This window comes from Cynoglossus semilaevis, chromosome 19 (genome assembly GCF_000523025.1).
Source record: "Cynoglossus semilaevis isolate Cse_v1.0 chromosome 19, Cse_v1.0, whole genome shotgun sequence".
NCBI lineage: Eukaryota > Metazoa > Chordata > Actinopteri > Pleuronectiformes > Cynoglossidae > Cynoglossus > Cynoglossus semilaevis.
This window is the reverse complement of record NC_024325.1, coordinates 5,065,158-5,084,557: the sequence shown is the minus strand read 5'-3', so window position 1 is coordinate 5,084,557 and position 19,400 is coordinate 5,065,158. Positions and strand designations below refer to the sequence as shown.

The window sequence follows — 19,400 nt, the reverse complement described above, 5'->3', positions numbered from 1 at the left end:
GTCTGAAAGCAGCAAAAGAGTGATATCTGGTTAGTTTGTCAAAGACAAAAGCATTAGCACTTTGGTGCTAAGCGTTAGCTGTAGCAACAGATTTAAAACTTCCAACAATAATTTAACAAAGGGTTTTAATATACCAAACATGGTCGAGGGCCGGCATTAGAGATATGTGCTTCCCCCTGTGCTTCCCCCTTTTACTCTCTCCTTCTCTATCTCTCCCTCTCTCATCACTCACTCTCTCTCTCTTGCTTTTATGGGCTCCATTTAAAGTGCCTGCTTTAATGAAGGGTAGGTAAGCTTTGACCTTTAAGCTGTTTTATTTTTATTACTTCTAGTCGATAAAGGTGTCCAAAATGGTGGGGATATTGACTGATAAGGAAAGAGGGGAAAATATAAATTGAATTTCACATTCAGGTGAGAACCCGTTCTATCATGAAAATATCAGTACTGTGTTCCTGCAAGTCTTTCATTCTAACACCCGCTGCCACAAATGCCACATGGAGTTGAAAGGACAAGAGTACAAGAACATTCCTGGTCGTTGAACCTCTGCTGATGAATAGCAGAAGCCTGAACATTTTAATAATTTAACAGAAACACTTCCTTAAATTGTACTGTCCATAGTGAATTCAGGTCACATCACACTACATTGCACCAATAGAAAAGTCCAAAAACTGGACTGGGATGAAATTAGACAAAGGCTACAGTAGGAAACTGCCAGAGAGAAAAGGAAAGACTACAGAATACTGTGGTCCTGACAACTGGTAAAAGCAGACTCTCTTTATTTACTCCCTTTTTTGTCTTTTTCAATTCTGTTACTGGGGCTGAGGTGTCTGATTACAGTTGTCTGGTAAGTCAAGGCTAAGTTAAAAGTAGTTGTGTGAGATCAAAGTTTGAACGAAGTGAACTTCTTCATGCCAGGGGCACCTACGCTTCTGCAGGTACAAAGACCTGACTCAACCTGCTATTTTGTGTAAGAAAACGAAGGTATAAAACTGTTTCTCTCAGACATCAGAACCCATTGCTCTTGTTTCTCAGACACTAAACTTTATTAGTTCTGCACTTAAGGCGTTCAAGTTAAGGAACCGAGTAGGTTTTTGTTGTCTTTTTTTTTAAATGTAGTGCAGATATTCTTCCCCTGCCTTTTCCAAAAACAAGCAAGTAAAAGGCCAGAGGAATATGAAATTGCAAATGTGGTACTTTATGGGAAACTTGCACATATTTTAAAATTCAAGATATTTAGTTTTATATTTTTGGACACATCAGGTATCAGTGTTCACTTTTTTTTAAGCTCATTATAAAAGTGTTCTGTATCAACCAAGGCTTTCAGACATATTTTTGTGTAAAAATCTGAGCTCCTGAAGACAACGGCTTTCATCGAGTCAATGCTTTTTATTTAGTCGAGCCATGTTTTTGCTCGGGTAATAGCCTGCTTCCGTCGGATGACGGCCTATTGTCTGCTAGCTCTGCCCACCCTCGCATGATATGAATGAGGATTAGCATAGATTGTTTGAATAAACCACCCGCGTCTCGTGTTAATGCCTCGCAGCAGGAAATTATGTGAATGTCATTGCATGTATAAGTGAAATAAATGACACACACAGACAACCAGGAGGAGTTGGACTGTATGCTACTGCAACCAATCACAAAGATGTTGATTTAAAGTGAAATGGCTTTGTTCATTTGAGCATGGCAAAATCAATACCTCCTCCTCGTATTTTCGACCTGGGCTACTTGATGTATGCTGCATAGTTAAGCTTTTCCCCACTTTTCCTCTCGCTCTGCCTGTGTTTGTGTGATACATCAGGAATGATTCATGTGGCCCTTGCAACAAACAATGCCATTCTAATTTGTCATTTCTGCATGCCTGGCATCCTCGCTCTAGGTGGAGCTGTAGCAAGGTCATCTGATGTACCCGACCTGCTGTAAAGTAGAACAATGAGGGTCAAAAACATAATGCATATGACATGATTTGAAATGGATTGCAATCCCATCTTATCCCCCAAACACCACTGTGCAAAGCTGCTGTAAACACCGCACGTCCCAGTGACACTCCCCTACTCCCCTGGACGGTGCTGTTAATAAATCCTCTTTATCCTTGTGCAGCATGGATAGCCAGCTGCTAAGGTGTTAAAGCGACTTCACATGACCAAATGTTGCAGATGTAATTGACTGTGGAGGGGTGTCTGTGAACAAGAGCATCAGTCCACCCCCACTCCCTGTACCCCTGACTCTAATTAAGACCAAATATCTTAGATTTTGCTGAGGTCATGGAGGGGTTTTAATTTAAAAACCATTAAGATGTGCACACAGTCAGGAATTGTATTGCATTCCGGGCAGATATAATTTTAATTAAGTCTTATCTTTGCCCAATTTCTCTAGCAGAAGACTTCATTATAATTCCACAATAACAACCTAGAAATAAACCCGACAACAGTTTGGTTAATGGCGAGGGGTCTTAGATATGTTACATCAACTAATAACTTGTGTAGCTTGAGCCTTTGCTGAACTTATCGTTTGTGTTTTTTAACACGCTTCACAGACAGCAAGTGTTCTTACACAGCCTTACTGCATTCTTGAAGAAAAGTCCCCTATTTTTATTTGTTTTACCACTAATGTTGACAGTTCAGAGGCTCTAGAGGCAGATGTCTCCCACAGAGTCAGAAGAGATTGTCTAAGCAACAACAAAACAATATTTGTGTGAGACCACAGTTGTAGAAAAGTTAAACACCAAATGTCAAGGTTTGTTGTGGATATTTTCACCAGTTCTCTCTTCGAACTGGAGTGTTTTTACAGGCTGATATGTCTTGTTTGTAAGGTGAATGTCAACACTACGAGAATTGGTAAACACAAAATATTAGAGGAGATATTTACATCCATAGCTACTGTTTCCAGTGAATGTAATTTCTCAATCACATGGTCTGCTGTCACTGCTACATTGGGGCCCAGGAGAAGGGTCAGTGACCTTTCCTTTGGAAAGTAGATTTGAGCCATTAGGGAAAAATTCCCTTTAGGAAGGTACATTTCTTCCGAGCTCGAGAATTGGAAAATGACCTTTAGAAGACTGCGTTTGTTAGTTGGTGCATTTTCATAAAGTTAAATCTAGGGAATAATGGTGTTTAAGAGCTGGGGGACATACTCAGGAAAGCATGGAAAATATATTTTATTGTTTATGTTTCCTCAAGGTCCACTTGTGATGTGCTCAAATGTTGTGCTACAGGGAAGAGAGCAATAAAATCGGGAGCAAGCATCATGTCTGCTTAAAGATACAATAGCCTCCTTTTTGTCCGTTATATAGAATGTGCTGAAGGTTTCTGTTGTTATTTTTAAGTCTTACATAGACTGCAATCAATACTTCAGTCTCGTGAAAACATTTGACCCCAGTCAATAACAACACCATGCATCAACATGCCTGCTTTTCCTATAGAAAACGTCTGAGGCTGTCAGTGCTTTGTCATTCGTCGGTTCTTGTCAAAAAACTTTGCAGTGTGCGACAAAGTGATGGTGAGGTGAAGATCATCCTGCTCGGCCTTCTCATAAGCCTCAAAGGCTGTCCTTGTAATTCTAAGTACTGCTTTTAGATGTGCAGCAAAGTGCCACTATCACTCTGAGTACATGGTGTCACCAGCGTGCATGCAGATATGGATGAAGAGAAACAGCTCAGCAGAGCATCAGTGTACAATGAAAATATATATTTTTGTCGATGACTTAGCGTTGCAAACTGTCGTCAAGCACATAAACTGAACATTTCATAACAAATGACAGGTAATGCTTCTGAATTCACATTTTAAAAAACATGTCTTTATCAAAACAATTCAAGCAACTGGCTCTAAAAAATATCACCTAAAATATATATTTTAGTTAAGAGAGACTAAGTGAGAGGGAAAAAAACTAACTTCTTCCACATGCCTTATAGGTAAATTAATGGAATCAATCTCCAAACTGGTTTCTTGGATTAATCTCGTCTAGATCTGATTTTAGGAACCAGAATTAGCTTAATTTTACAGACACTTATACTGTATATAATATAAGTTGCTTCTGTATAGAGTGGAGCACTTAAAGTGTTCAACTGCAGCCACGCACCTAAACTACACTGTGTTTTCAGTTTTATATTATTGAATCCAGTGAGCCTTGGGAATTGTAGCATCAGATTTTGGTTTAAGGTAACAGTAGAGGGAACAGTGGGGTCGTCAGCTACTGCAGCTGATCTGTGTGAGAGTTTGAATGTGTTGACAGTTGCACTTATGGATTCCTTTGTTGTTGTCCATTACCTTCAAATGACTCATTTTAGTCCAAGCCAACCTCTGGGCCTAACCAGACCCTGACGGTTAGGCCTTTACTGATGTCCTCCAGCCTTCCACGATGAATAATGGGAATTGCTCCAGCTCCTCCCACAACTCTAAAAATAATTTAGCAGTAAATGATAATTAATGAGCTTCACGTTGGGAAAATCTAGAACGCTTGTCTTGACAGCAAAAAGATCACTGGTGCACAACACTGATCTGTGGTTGTTGAGCAAGTTTCCATCCCAGGTAGATCCCTCTGATGGAGTTCGCATGTTCCCCTGCAGCCCAAAAACATGTTTGATAAGTGGAGTAGGTGGATTGAATACTACAAGTTGACCATATGTGTGAATGTGAGTACGAATGATTGTGTGGCCCTGCGATGGACTGGTTAACTGTCCAGGGTGTAACCTGAACTTGCCTGTAGATAGCTGGCATATGCTCCAGTGCCCCCCCCCCCGACCCCAAAAGGGAATAAGCAGAAGATGATGGATATATGAATGATAATTAATGTAATGTTCAATTGTATGTTTGCATTAAAATATATTAACTTCTTTTTTTTTAATATTTCCATCTTAAAACTGTGAAGTACACTTAACTTTACAGCGAGAAGATCATTGGTGCATTGGTTGATAGTTTGATGCCCAGTCTTTCCTATTTGCACTTTACATGTTCTCCTGGTGCATGTGTGGGTTTCCCACAGGTATTCATGTTTCCTCCCACAGTCCAAAAGAATGCCTATTACAGATTGGGTTGTGTACAAATGTGAGTGTGACTGGTCGTTTGTCTCTGTGTGTGGCCCTATGATGAGCTGGTGACACCACACCATCGTCTATTGACAGCCGGAATCTGCTCCAGCCGTCCCACAATACTGCACAGGATGGAAAATAAATGAATGAAGGAACTTTGAAGTCAACTGAGGCAAAATCCGTGTGATTGATTTGACTTGCCCTAATAAGGCATGAGGAGAAAACATCTGAATCTAAATAAAGTAGTCACACAATTCATCACATTTTGTGCTGTTTGATTGAATGAAGCATGGGCTAAACACTGCATATTTGAAACATTATTTAATGGCATATGCCAAGAAGCCCCCATCACTGTCTTTGACCCACAGATAACCACAGATTTTCTGTCTGTCTGGTGTCACTGAAGCCCCTAGAAACGCCCCTGGTTTTAGCCATATGGTCCTGATGGTGCAGGGCTGGACGTGCTGGGGGTTAAGAGAGATGGGGAAAAGGATGAGAAGAGAAAAGGGGTGAAAGATAGAAAGAATCAGAGGGAAAAAAAGAGATGGAGAGAGAGTGTGGGAAAGACATGGAGAGAGTTAGAACAAGAGAGAGAGAGGGGAGGATGACTCGGGGAACTGTTTGCTTTTTGACTTGTTAAGGTGAGGGAAATATACTGGAGCCGTTTTCAGTCTCTCGCTTTAACACCGCAAAAAAGGAGAGAGAACACCGAGAGAGGAAACACACACACAGAGGGAGAGAGGGAGCGAGGGAGAGAGGGGGCACACACTAACACACAGTCAGAGTTGGCTGGAGCATCTCTGTGAGCGGCATCCATTTCACGGCGGGTGCTGTTTGAAACGCGGGGGACTGTGCGCATTTTCCAGAAACACGGTTCTTTTTCTTCTCTCCTCTCCCAAGTCAGTTTCCTAGAGCGGTTGGCGGGAGGAGAGACACGTCTCCCCCTCCTCCTCCTTTTTCTCCTCATCCTCCCCATCGTCTGCGTTTATCCTAACGGACTCTATTTCATAACGAGCTTGTTTACTTGGAGCGAAACCGAGTCGAAGGCAGCTCCTCGCAGCGCGTCCTGGTTTGTGGAGTGAAATTTACGCACCAAAGAATAAAAAGAAGGGGATTACCAGAGCGTTCAAGTTTGCTGAAAGTTGTGCAGAGGGCGAAAAGAAAACAAAATGGGAATTTGCGGCCGTTTGGCAGTGTCTGGGAAAAGCATCGTCGTGCTTGGACTTAAATTGTTGTTGCTTTTACCTGCAGGAGTTCCAGCCAGGAGCGGGGATTCTGTATTAAAGGACAACATCACGGTCAGACAGGGGGACAGCGCCGTCCTGAAGTAAGTCCATCACTGTTTTCTATTTAATTATTTATAACACATAGTGACACCGACCACCTTAGGACTCACTCAGAGTCGTGGTCTCAGAAGCCATTTAAGTGCAACGGTCCAGGAGTTACCAAAGGTCAGATTGTGCCACATGGAGGCGCAGAAACGCGTCGCCGAGGTTTTGTATACGCATGACCATAAAATGTGCGCTTTTTATTTGCAAGTTGTGTTGTGTGGTGCAGAAGTCGCCTCCTGCTCATTGCCCTTGAATGTTATTGATTCGCCTGGTTAATGTCTTGTTGAGGATGCACACAGCTGAGATACTCAGGTCCAACATTACGAGACACGTTGAATTGATTGCTGCTTGTAATACACGTACAATCAGCAGCTAAATTATTCAGGGATGCGCTGCTTCCCATCACACTTGGATGAAATGTATTCGAAGGAAGACTAAGACTATATCTGGCAAGTCAATGTATGTATGTAATATTAATTATTATTCTATTTATTATCATTTCTATTGGATGTTCATGTTGCAGCCGTGCAATGTTTCACCTAGTTTGTGTATTATCATTTACAAACATTTTTTATTATTATTTTTTTCTCCTGCAGCTGAAGTGTTATACTAAATAAAACCAAAACATAAAAAAGAAAATTCAAAACAATAATAATGAAATATATGGATCAGAAAAGGGCGCCGACAAAGTGCCTGCCAACTTATAAAAATATTTTTTCTTTTTTTTATATTTGTAAATAATAAAAAAATCCAAGAGGTTTACTCAACAAACAGATATGCTTGTGCTTACTGTAAAAAACTGATGAATTTGGTTTTGCTGATGCTGGTCTCTCTGCTTAAAATTAAAAAGACTTATATTACATACATAAGGGATCAGGACAAGAAAGAAGAAATACAAACCCATGGAAAAAATAGATACAACGTAAGTTTTATTTAAGTGTAAACACTTCCAGTATATATGTTTTCAACCTTTGATTTTTCAATGTGCCAGATAAGTTTGACACACGTGTGTAGTGTTAATGGCACCCCCAGTTGCATGTGTGAGTACCAGCATGAGCAGAGCTGGGGCTGTGTATGAGCTATGTGTGTGTTCAGTACCTCAAGCTGTCAGAGCAGGGCAGTAGAGTTCAGCTGGCTGTATGCCAGCAGAGATTTGACTGAATACATAGAGAAGAATTATTGCAAAGTCTCGTGTCTGTTGACAAAGATGAGCAGGCAACTGCTATCCTGTTGTACTTCATGTGGAAGGTGATCGTGCATCAGCAGCAGAAGCAGAGGAAGTGTGATGTCTTTGAACAGGTTATAAGCTGCTCATATGTTTGGTTTTAACCTTCTCTCTCCTCCACTGGTTTGTTGACTATACCATCATGAGCGATGGCCTTGGCTGATTAATAGGATTTGTTGAGTAATCATCTTAACCCTCTGAAGCTGCTCACTCTCACCAAACCTAATTTAAAAGATGATGGGTCAGAGTCGGCTTTATACCAGGCGTGCTGCAATACCAGTTCAGATCTTCCTTTTCTTGTCCCGACCCAGTCAGCCACAAAAGAGGAGCCATCAAAGATGATGTGCCATGGCCAGAGGTGGATTCTTCAAGGGAGCCATGCAGAGAGCAAACGCTAAAGCTGACAATACAGTAATTCAGGGAGCTCTGTGTTCTCAGTGAAATTAATACTCTGACCTGGAGAGAGACAACTGCTGCCTTCCAGTCAGCCTGTAATCCAGGAAACATTCAACCCCCTTACGTTACTTTGTGCTTCTCCTCCAAAGCAGCGGTGGCTGTATGATGGTCACGGCCCCCAAACATTAGGTCATCCCACTCATTCGGCTCCTCAGTTTGGACAGTGGGGATGAGGCCTGTGTGGCGGGTGTAGGATTGCTTTGTCCGTGAATTTGACAGTAATCTGCAGCCCAGCTGTGTTCAACTGTGAACATCCTCTGTCTATCGTGGGCAGGTTGTCTCAACTCCCTTATCACCTGGATGGCAGGATAACAGTGGGTTTCATTTTCTCAAAAATTGAAGTCAGTAGATGCAGCAGATTTCCTTGTTATAATGAGAAATGCAAATGGCATTTGTGGCCCACTGTTTACATTCATAATGACCTCTTATATTAGTTCATTATTTTTAACCCTTGTTTTACATTAGATAAATTCTATGATTAAGATTGTAAAAAATAGCTTTACTATTTCTGCATAAAATATTGATGGGGAATAATGGATTGTATCAGTACAATGCCTATATATATATATATATATATATAGGCATTGTATATGTATTGAGTAAAGGTTATAAAAGTTACATACCAGAGTTGGTTGAAAAAGTTCTAAGACTGAAAATGGTAGTTATTTCTCTAAATAACTTTATTTCAGATGTGAGCACTTTTTGGAGAATTCCGTTAGATGTCTTTCACACCAGATCACGAACTCCTTCCTTGTGTAAAGATTAAAAATTGAATTCCTTTTAAATGTTCTTTTAGTTTTGTTCAAAACTAGAAACTCGAATAGAGCTAGATCACCTTATCAAAAGCTTCAGTGATTTGAACGAGATTCCATTCATGTCTGTTAAAAATGTGATGGTTTTCTGAGTAAAAAAACAAAACAAAACATTTTTGAGGTTTTAAAAATTTGATCCAAAAAATCTATTTGCTCAACTTAACAGAATATAAAGTAAGGAGTTGCTTTCACACGGTGAAGCTGTTGTCCTCAACAGTATTAATCTGGTCTACAGTCCCTCAAAGTCCATTTGACAATCGTGTCAGTCAGCCTGTCAGTCGTAGACTTATTTACTGCCATGCACTCAGTAATGTTGGTCTGACTCATACGATGTCTCATCTGAAGTTGAAGTCTCCAGAAAAGTATGCTGGGTGTTCAGTTGGTATTTTAAGCTCAAGGAGCTTCATGAAAAAAAAAAAAAAAATCTTAAAATGTGTGCAAATGTGGGCTGTGAATTAGAGCAACAATTAGTGGATGGACAGTGAACGTTTGGATATATAGTGTGTTATTCTGAAAATGCAATACAATAAAAAAGTCATTTTTATAATACAATACATTTTATGATAACCACATACAGTTTCCAAGACTTCAACATTTGAAGTTTTACTTTTACTTTTCCAATTCAAGACAGTAATGTAACCTACCATACAGAGAGAGACAGTGGGAGATTGCAGCTACTTTTCCAGCTGCAGACACTAAGAAAAAGCCAGCTAAAGTAAAGGCAATCCTCAGTGCAAGCCAGGTCACAGCCACAACACATCATCAACCAACCAGCTTATAGTGTTTTTATTTTCTATATGTGGTAAAACAGAATAAAAATTTGAACGTTATGGCAGAGCAGTGTCAATAACTGTCAATGGACTCATAAACAGAAGATAAAACCACTAACAATCGATCCAGAACTTGAGCCAAAACTTATTACTTCATGTCATTTGTTGGTGCTGCTTCAGAGCGGGGCTTTGCTCTGTCAGAGCAGAGAAAGAGGGAGAGTGAGAGAGAGAGCAAAAAGATAGGACTTATTGTTCTCCTTAAATGAACAAACTACTGATGAGGCAAAAATGAACATCCTCATAAAATGATTTACTCCAACCCTTTTCCAGGGGGATCTCCAGGGAAACACGGATACTTGTAAGTCCACCAGCAGCCTGAGCACCCAATGTCCTGCACCCTGTAAGATCTTAACCTGCAGCTACCCCTGGGGGAGCAGACACTAATGAGGATGGCTGCATACATAGCAGGACCTCCACTCCACCATTTATGCTGTCATGTTGCAGAGCGGCGCTGCCTATGACAGCTTAAATGATGCTTTGGGTCATTGTGAGGGTGCCACAGAATGTAATTAGCTTGCATTAACGTCCTTGACACAGCCTATGATTATTATGAAAAAAAAACCAAACAGCTATATACAGAGTTTTTTTCCCCCTGACCAACACCTGGTTTTCTAAAGGACATTGTAGAATATAAAATGTTGCTTATAATAATGAGTTGTCAATGGGTTAAAGGAAAATTTTTTTACTCAGAAAACCATCACATTTTTAACAGACATGAATGGAATCTCGTTCAAATCACTGAAGCTTTTGATAAGGTGATCTAGCTCTATTCGAGTTTCTAGTTTTGAACAAAACTAAAAGAACATTTAAAAGGAATTCAATTTTTAATCTTTACACAAGGAAGGAGTTCGTGATCTGGTGTGAAAGACATCTAACGGAATTCTCCAAAAAGTGCTCACATCTGAAATAAAGTTATTTAGAGAAATAACTACCATTTTCAGTCTTAGAACTTTTTCAACCAACTCTGGTATGTAACTTTTATAACCTTTACTCAATACATATACAATGCCTATATATATATATATATATATATATATATATAGGCATTGTATATGTATTGAGTAAAGGTTATAAAAGTTACATACCAGAGTTGGTTGAAAAAGTTCTAAGACTGAAAATGGTAGTTATTTCTCTAAATAACTTTATTTCAGATGTGAGCACTTTTTGGAGAATTCCGTTAGATGTCTTTCACACCAGATCACGAACTCCTTCCTTGTGTAAAGATTAAAAATTGAATTCCTTTTAAATGTTCTTTTAGTTTTGTTCAAAACTAGAAACTCGAATAGAGCTAGATCACCTTATCAAAAGCTTCAGTGATTTGAACGAGATTCCATTCATGTCTGTTAAAAATGTGATGGTTTTCTGAGTAAAAAAAAAAAACAAAACATTTTTGAGGTTTTAAAAATTTGATCCAAAAAATCTATTTGCTCAACTTAACAGAATATAAAGTAAGGAGTTGCTTTCACACGGTGAAGCTGTTGTCCTCAACAGTATTAATCTGGTCTACAGTCCCTCAAAGTCCATTTGACAATCGTGTCAGTCAGCCTGTCAGTCGTAGACTTATTTACTGCCATGCACTCAGTAATGTTGGTCTGACTCATACGATGTCTCATCTGAAGTTGAAGTCTCCAGAAAAGTATGCTGGGTGTTCAGTTGGTATTTTAAGCTCAAGGAGCTTCATGAAAAAAAAAAAAAAATCTTAAAATGTGTGCAAATGTGGGCTGTGAATTAGAGCAACAATTAGTGGATGGACAGTGAACGTTTGGATATATAGTGTGTTATTCTGAAAATGCAATACAATAAAAAAGTCATTTTTATAATACAATACATTTTATGATAACCACATACAGTTTCCAAGACTTCAACATTTGAAGTTTTACTTTTACTTTTCCAATTCAAGACAGTAATGTAACCTACCATACAGAGAGAGACAGTGGGAGATTGCAGCTACTTTTCCAGCTGCAGACACTAAGAAAAAGCCAGCTAAAGTAAAGGCAATCCTCAGTGCAAGCCAGGTCACAGCCACAACACATCATCAACCAACCAGCTTATAGTGTTTTTATTTTCTATATGTGGTAAAACAGAATAAAAATTTGAACGTTATGGCAGAGCAGTGTCAATAACTGTCAATGGACTCATAAACAGAAGATAAAACCACTAACAATCGATCCAGAACTTGAGCCAAAACTTATTACTTCATGTCATTTGTTGGTGCTGCTTCAGAGCGGGGCTTTGCTCTGTCAGAGCAGAGAAAGAGGGAGAGTGAGAGAGAGAGCAAAAAGATAGGACTTATTGTTCTCCTTAAATGAACAAACTACTGATGAGGCAAAAATGAACATCCTCATAAAATGATTTACTCCAACCCTTTTCCAGGGGGATCTCCAGGGAAACACGGATACTTGTAAGTCCACCAGCAGCCTGAGCACCCAATGTCCTGCACCCTGTAAGATCTTAACCTGCAGCTACCCCTGGGGGAGCAGACACTAATGAGGATGGCTGCATACATAGCAGGACCTCCACTCCACCATTTATGCTGTCATGTTGCAGAGCGGCGCTGCCTATGACAGCTTAAATGATGCTTTGGGTCATTGTGAGGGTGCCACAGAATGTAATTAGCTTGCATTAACGTCCTTGACACAGCCTATGATTATTATGAAAAAAAAACCAAACAGCTATATACAGAGTTTTTTTCCACACAGCCTATGATTATTATGAAAAAAACCCCAAAAAAACCCTGACCAACACCTGGTTTTCTAAAGGACATTGTAGAATATAAAATGTTGCTTATAATAATGAGTTGTCAATGGGTTAAAGGAAAACTACAACTGAATTGTGCTGTGGAAATCCTTGTAGATAGAAGGTTACTGCTAACAGGTATTAAAGTCTGATAACACGCTATTTATACACTATTATACAAATCAGTCTTTTTATAACCTAAATATGTAATATGCTGTATATATACATATATGTATATATATATATATATATTTGATAATGGTCTTACGTGGAGCATTTTTCCTGTCTATAGAACAGCATTGTCCATTTAGAAGAAAAGGTGACATACATTTATACTTCATAACAAGAAGTTTTAATGACTTATTGTATTATAACACTTGTCACATCATTACCTGTGACATTTTACATTACAGTATGATAAATCTGTACATTGTGATGAGCTGAATCTCATGTTTAATTGATGGAATATGTGCAGGCAAATCGATGAATATGGCTCATTTACATTTCAATAGTTTCTGCTATACTGTCAGGGAAACACGTGGACATTATTCCACCTCTCTCCCCCGTGTTCACACTGTATGTTAATCATAATTTCTTCCGAGCTGAATAACAGAACATATGCACTTTTTTTTTCTACAAAAAAGCCACGCTTCTTAATTCATATGTTTTAAATCTGTAGACTTGAGCTAGAGGTATTGTAAGTTTTTGTTCTGATTTTTAATGGCTCCTGTGAAGTTAGTCCTGTGAATCTGATTTTTAATGGCTCCTGTGAAGTTCCTGAGTTAAATGCATACAATGGATTTTTTTATATTTTTTATTTTTGAGCCGATCCTACTACAAGTCAAAGCTGGCTGCACCCGTGCTTAGCATCATGTAGCAGTTATACAGTAATTAATTTGGTGGCAGAAGAAAACCCAGCATATTCTGCTTAATGATGTGTGACTTAAAGCACCGATTTAAGTGGCAGCGCTATGTAACATGAGTGAGCTAATCCATCAGCTTATCGTTATCTGTTGTTGTTATTAACAGGTCTTTAGCCAAAGTAGTCTGATTACAGCTGTCGCTCATTGGAGTGATTCATTATAGTGAGCTGGCAATGGAAGAATGTGGAAATAAGTTTTGAGTTAAACTCTAATAGTCGGAAAATGACACACATCCAAATTACAGTATTTAGTTTCAGTGCTTATTAATGCTGAATCTTTCACATTTCAGACAGTGTTCATTTATCTGTGTGTGGTGGAGCTGTTCATCCTAGCATTGCCTAATTTCAATACAGTAGCAGAGCTGCGTTGCCAATCAAATCAATATCACATGTCTGAAATTGCCTACACAAAATAACGGAGTCGATAACTACTTAATAATTAATGCTTTTTATTCATTTTTAATTCTCAGGCTAACGCATGCTGAGCTGCATCATTAGAAAGATAATCACCCACAAATGTGGTTATGTTAGATACTTGAAAAGCAAGTTCTGACCACACAGCACATCAAAAATCAGCCTTCTGTTATTTGAACTCAACAGTTTACACACTTGGCTATAAACACCTGGACTGGAGGACTCTCCATCATTCTGCCTCACTGTGTTATATTGTGAAATATTATGCAGGTCACACAATGTCTGCTCTTATTAGGCTTATAAATTGCATTGATTTATTCCTGTTTGATAGTTGTGGGCGTAGTGTGCATCCTGCTGCAGACAACAGCTGGAATGAAAGCAGGCAGGAAGCAGTAAATAAGACATGAATTTGGAATTTTGTACAGCTCTGTGCAAATGATCCGGTTTCTAACACGGATAAAAATCCATGATTGTTGTCATGTCTACTTTTGGAGAGCACTGCATTAATTTTTTTTTCTGCAAATTGCATGTCCAGTGCCTCACACACTGCGGTCCTGTACACTGCTGACTCTGTGGCTGACACCTCTGTGACACCAGGTATCACCTGCTGCAAGTGATGAGCTTCATTATCTCCAGCCTGTCCCAGGGTCAGGGCTTCAGTGCAGGTGCCACGAGCAGAGGCAGTCACTACTGCCACAACAAGCTGGCAGCTCTGGCTTCTGACCCGTGATTATGGCCAGTTGTGTTTATTGGAGCAGTCGAGTTGTGAAGTGTCTCTGGCTGTCTCAGCAGTATTGTAATGACACGGTGTCTCTCTTCTAACTGTATGCTTGCATGTCAAGAAATTTAGCCGAGCCAAGCCACGCAGTTTAACTGCTCTGCTATGTGTCCATATGCAGAGACTGGTTGTCATTTCATTTTTTTTGCAGCGAAAGTTTGACAATAGATGTGCCATCAAGATTCACATGCAGTAATGTGTGTTATCCCCCTTCTGCCCACTAGGGTAGTTTTAAAACCCAGAGCCCTAGACGTACTGTAAGTGATTTTTCTTTTTCTAACTGAACACTGACGTGCAGACCGAATGGAAACATCGAGGTGTGAACAGTGTGTGCGTCACTTTTCGTGTCAACACCCATATTATCAGATTACAGCATACTTACTGCCCACACAAGGGCTGTTTCTCAAACGACATCTCACACGTGGGTTGCACAGCTCTTTCATCAGGCATGGCAGTCTGTGTTAACTACCATCAGAGTAGTAAACATGTAGGACAACACGCATGCTTTCTTTTCAGTTATAACAGTTTTATTATTAATGTGATTGGTTTTTTTTTAAGACCTGTTGCTGACTGGTTTCAAACCCACATACAAACAAAGCTATGGTCACAGGAGTGGTATGCTGTTTGATTAGTTCTAGTTTGAGACTCATTAAGTGTGTCGACCAATTGTTGACTGTAGACTGCTACAGCACAATCTTACTGTCAGCAGGTTGATGGCAAAACCTGTGGTATTCAGCAATAGTTTTTCAAGTTCTGCAGAAAAAAATAATAACATTTACCCTTTAATGTAGCACTTATGCTGAAATGTCAGTACAACAGAGCGACAGTAAAGACTTGACGGGTACAAAATAACAGTAGTTAGTGGATACCTAATCACTGCCATGGTGATGTTTGTTATCAGTACTTTGAATCTGAAGTAACACTTGAATGTATTACACACCTGCTAACCTGCTAGTCCTCTGAAGGTGTCATGTTCCTGGCTCTAGACTCAAATGGTGAGGTTTTGTTGTTTTGTTACAGCAGAATAAAGGGAAAATAAACCAAAAGAACACAAAGTGTTAAAAATATGCCAAGGAAAGAGCAAATACATCAAAGCCTAAGCTGAATGATTAATATAATACTTGAATACATAGTGAATGAATAAACAGTGAAATAATAAAAAAAGATTTATTATAGCTTTATTTGATTTAATATCATTGCATCAATGTTTGGGTTTAGATATTCAAGAAATAGTTTAACTTCTGTTGTGCAAAGACATGACTAATGATTAAAAAGCACCTCATTTGAATGAAGCATTTTAAACCATATATTACTGCATGTTTGTTCCTTTGGCAGAACCTTTAAAATTAAAGTGAGCAGACCAGACCTTTGTCATTGTTGAACCTTGTAAAATACAAAAACCAGAGAAAAATATCCCCTAAAAAAATCAAATCATTGCCAAGCGTTAAAAAAAAAAAAAAATCAAATTATGACAATCCCCCTTACACACCGCACGCATTTAGTGAGACCCACTCTGACACTGAGCTACACGGCACATTTTATTACCACAGGTGTACAAAACATCATCTGTGTTTGGGCCCTGGAGAAATTAGTGGTTTTTCTCCCTTTTTTGTTATTCACACAGTGGTGACACTATTGTGTGAAGTGATGCAGCATTTGTTGAATTAAAGCGGTTTCCATCAAGGTCACACTCCTCCCTTTGGGGTTTAATTAGTTTTTCTGTTTTTTTTTTTTCACTTAATCACTTTACAATGTGGTTTTCTGCAGTAGTTAAATGGTAATTTGTCTGATTCTTGCTTATCTTGCTAAACTAATTTCCAGGGTTGCAATCCTGAAGTTCACATTTTGTTGTGATCTACTCAACCCATGGCTGATAGAACAGTCGGGAATTTGATAGAAGCTTCAACCGATTCTTCTCCTCTGTGTCTCTGACTTTTCACCGACAAGCCCCTCATAATTTGACCCCCCTCCCCACCCCCGTGGTCCCTTTCCAGGGTCGACAGATTAGCAGCGAAGGTGGCTGTGATGCTGTCACAACCTTGCAAACCGAAGCAGAGAAAGTCAAGTGTCAATTGATGGCGGTCCTGTTAGGGCAGAGGTGCAGTCACACCAGAATTCCTCCTACACTCCAATTTCTTGGAGGAGTGTATGAGTTCAATAGCTTCATGTGCCATTAACACTTTTTTACAAGGGGCTCTGAGAGAGTGTTCTGTTCTAGTGACCATGTGATGTAACTGGCTGAAATCTGTGCAGGCCGATGCTTCACTGTTAGCTTTAGCCACACAGAGTAAATCAGGTGAGACAAAACAAACATGTTTTTTATTGAAGCTTTTTAACATCCTCAATACTTTTTGCACGCTGTGTTTTCATTTGGGAATTTATTTCTTTTAGCGCTCAGAGAGTTTTTCCAACCAGTTTAGAACCTTCCGCTGTGTCTTTTCTGAACACTGACATTTGTTTAAAAGTTTTTTTTCCCCCCACTTTTGAATAAAGAAAAATAAACATAGCAAAAACTAGTTTTCCTCAATGTTTGAGGGTTTTTCATTTAATAAATTGGTTCAATTCTGATGTTTGCTGAAAAACCAAATAGATTTGTTTTTACATTTGCATTTCATAAACAATGTAACTCGAAGTGCTTTATAATACAGAAAATTAATGGCTTTAGAAAAGTCAAAGTCAAATAAAAAATTATACATAAATTAATATTACTCTACTGTAAGAAGCCAAACATAACTTTAAATAGATGCAAATAAAATGTACAAAAATAGATTTGTGATCTCAATTTTAAGCATAAGAGAAGAACCTGTCTGCTGGAGATAAGTGTGGGTTAATAAAGTGAACACAGCTCAACACTTAAAAAAAAATTATAAAACTTGTCAAAACTGTTGGAGACTAATGGGTTTCAGTATTTAAAATCAGACACATTCAAATTATAACATCAGTTTTAAACACCTTCTCTAACCCTTGTAAAATATATTATGTGGTTTTAATGCAAAAAGTTTAACCTAGACATAAAAATGTAGCCTTCAAATGCCCCATAAATAAATGTAGAGTTTATAATGTATTTGAAAAAAATCTGTACATGTCAGCAATAAATATATATTAACATATTGACTTAAAAAGTTCAACTCTATGCCGGCCCTTAGAAAGAATAAGTATTCTATCCACTTTGCTTTTCCTTTTATTCCCCACCATATTTTATTTATATAATTAAACGTTGAGGCACTCTTTGGTAACCTCTGTGATGTGAAGTTGTAAATTATTAGTATTTTTATTCAATGACTATAAAGCCATATATTGAGCTCACTGAAAACTTAAAAGCACTCATAACTTTGATTCACGTCTTATCAGTTTTTAACCTTTGGATTTTTTTCTAACCTTGTGGCCATAAGAAGCACTTTCCTGTAATGAGCAGGTTTACTTTAAATCCAGTTCTGGTTTGATCATAAATGCACTTAGCACTTACAGTATTGCGCGACACTGAAATGATGATATGCAGGTGCTCCCACCACGTGGCTCTTTCTTCTTAGAAGAAATAAAACAAAGACCTTCACCTGGCTACAGTGTAGAACTGGTGGCTTTGAAAGTTTTTTTTTTTTTTTTTTTTTATCGTTTCTCTAAAGCTTAGAAATATTTTTAAACAAGAATCCAAGGATAAATGTTAGCTTTTTATCACACAGTGCCCATTCTTTCACTCAAAAGTTATGTTTGGAATTCATCTGCCTGAAGCAAGCAATCTGTGAGCCACAAAACTTTACAATGGTAAAAAAAAACTCTGATATAGTTGTGTTCCTTTGTATCATATCCTGCACATAATTCCAGGGTTTCTATTCTTCATAAAAGGATAAAGGTTTTTAGAAGAAACCAACCATGTTACATTATTTAAAGCAAAGATTTCAGTTAATATTGAACACACTTCTAAAGGTCTGTGTATGTAGACTGAATGATTTCAGTGTGCTGAGGGCTGCAGTGATTTTTCCAAAGTAAACAAAATTGTGAAGAATGACTTAAACAAGTGTTTTTGTATTCCTCACACAAAGGAAAAAAAAAAACGCCTTCTGCTTTTCTTTGATTGATCAGATCTACCAGTTTGAAAACATTTTTAGAGGAGTGGTTAGTGCTCTTGTCAGTCCAAAGACCTGCAGGATTAGGTTAATCGTTCGCTCTAAATTGACTGTAGGCCAATTTAGAGGTCTACTGGATTGGCTCCAGCTCATCGCCGTCCTGGAAAGGATTATGTGGTAAAATATGACTTAATAGAAGCGCAAATTGCAGCATGAAGCTTTTGTCTGAGTTAAGAAACCTAAAACTATCCCCAAGTCTCATCACTTGCTACATTTGAAAGTTAATATATTGAGCTAACGTGACCAAATTTGATTTTTGTTTTTACTATTAATTGTGGTTGGAAGACCTAGAATTTAATAACTATGTAGCTACGTATCCTATATAGACTTAAAAAATAAAAAATCCACAATGACTTCTGTAAAACACAGATGAGCATTTGGAAAAATCTCATCAAAATATATTCAAATATGTTTAATAGTAGTTGACAAAGTATCAATATTATCAAGATTTAAACCTTTCCACTTCTCCAGAGTTTGATGTAATAGCATGCTGTTGTTTGAGGAACTGAGTTCACACCTGAGGATGGTGGTCTAGTTTATATTGGGACTCCACCAGACTGGGATCCATAGTTTATCCTCCCGATACATCCATCTTCTGCAGACTGGGTTTCAGCATCTCTTTGCTGTCGTAAATCACTGAGATAGTCATTAATTTTTAATATCCAGACACCCATGTGCTGTGCTACAGCCTGACCAGATCCTTCACTTCTTGGAGCCCCAGCATCCATTACATCCTCTCTTTGCTG

General features: G+C 38.6%; 1 protein-coding gene across 3 annotated transcripts in view; it reads left to right on the top strand.

The window, feature by feature from the left end:
* The window catches only part of opcml (opioid binding protein/cell adhesion molecule-like), a 241,499-nt gene that overhangs the window by 124,678 nt on the left and 97,421 nt on the right, over positions 1–19,400 (top strand). For 2 of the 3 annotated variants that reach the window (XM_008332464.3, XM_025065506.1), the window contains exon 3: positions 6,278–6,353. In XM_008332464.3, coding sequence (XP_008330686.1) covers positions 6,278–6,353 — 76 coding nt within the window. Of the gene's footprint in view, positions 1–5,252; positions 6,354–19,400 lie in introns of those variants that run through there. The other variant, XM_008332463.3, reaches the window with a different exon arrangement.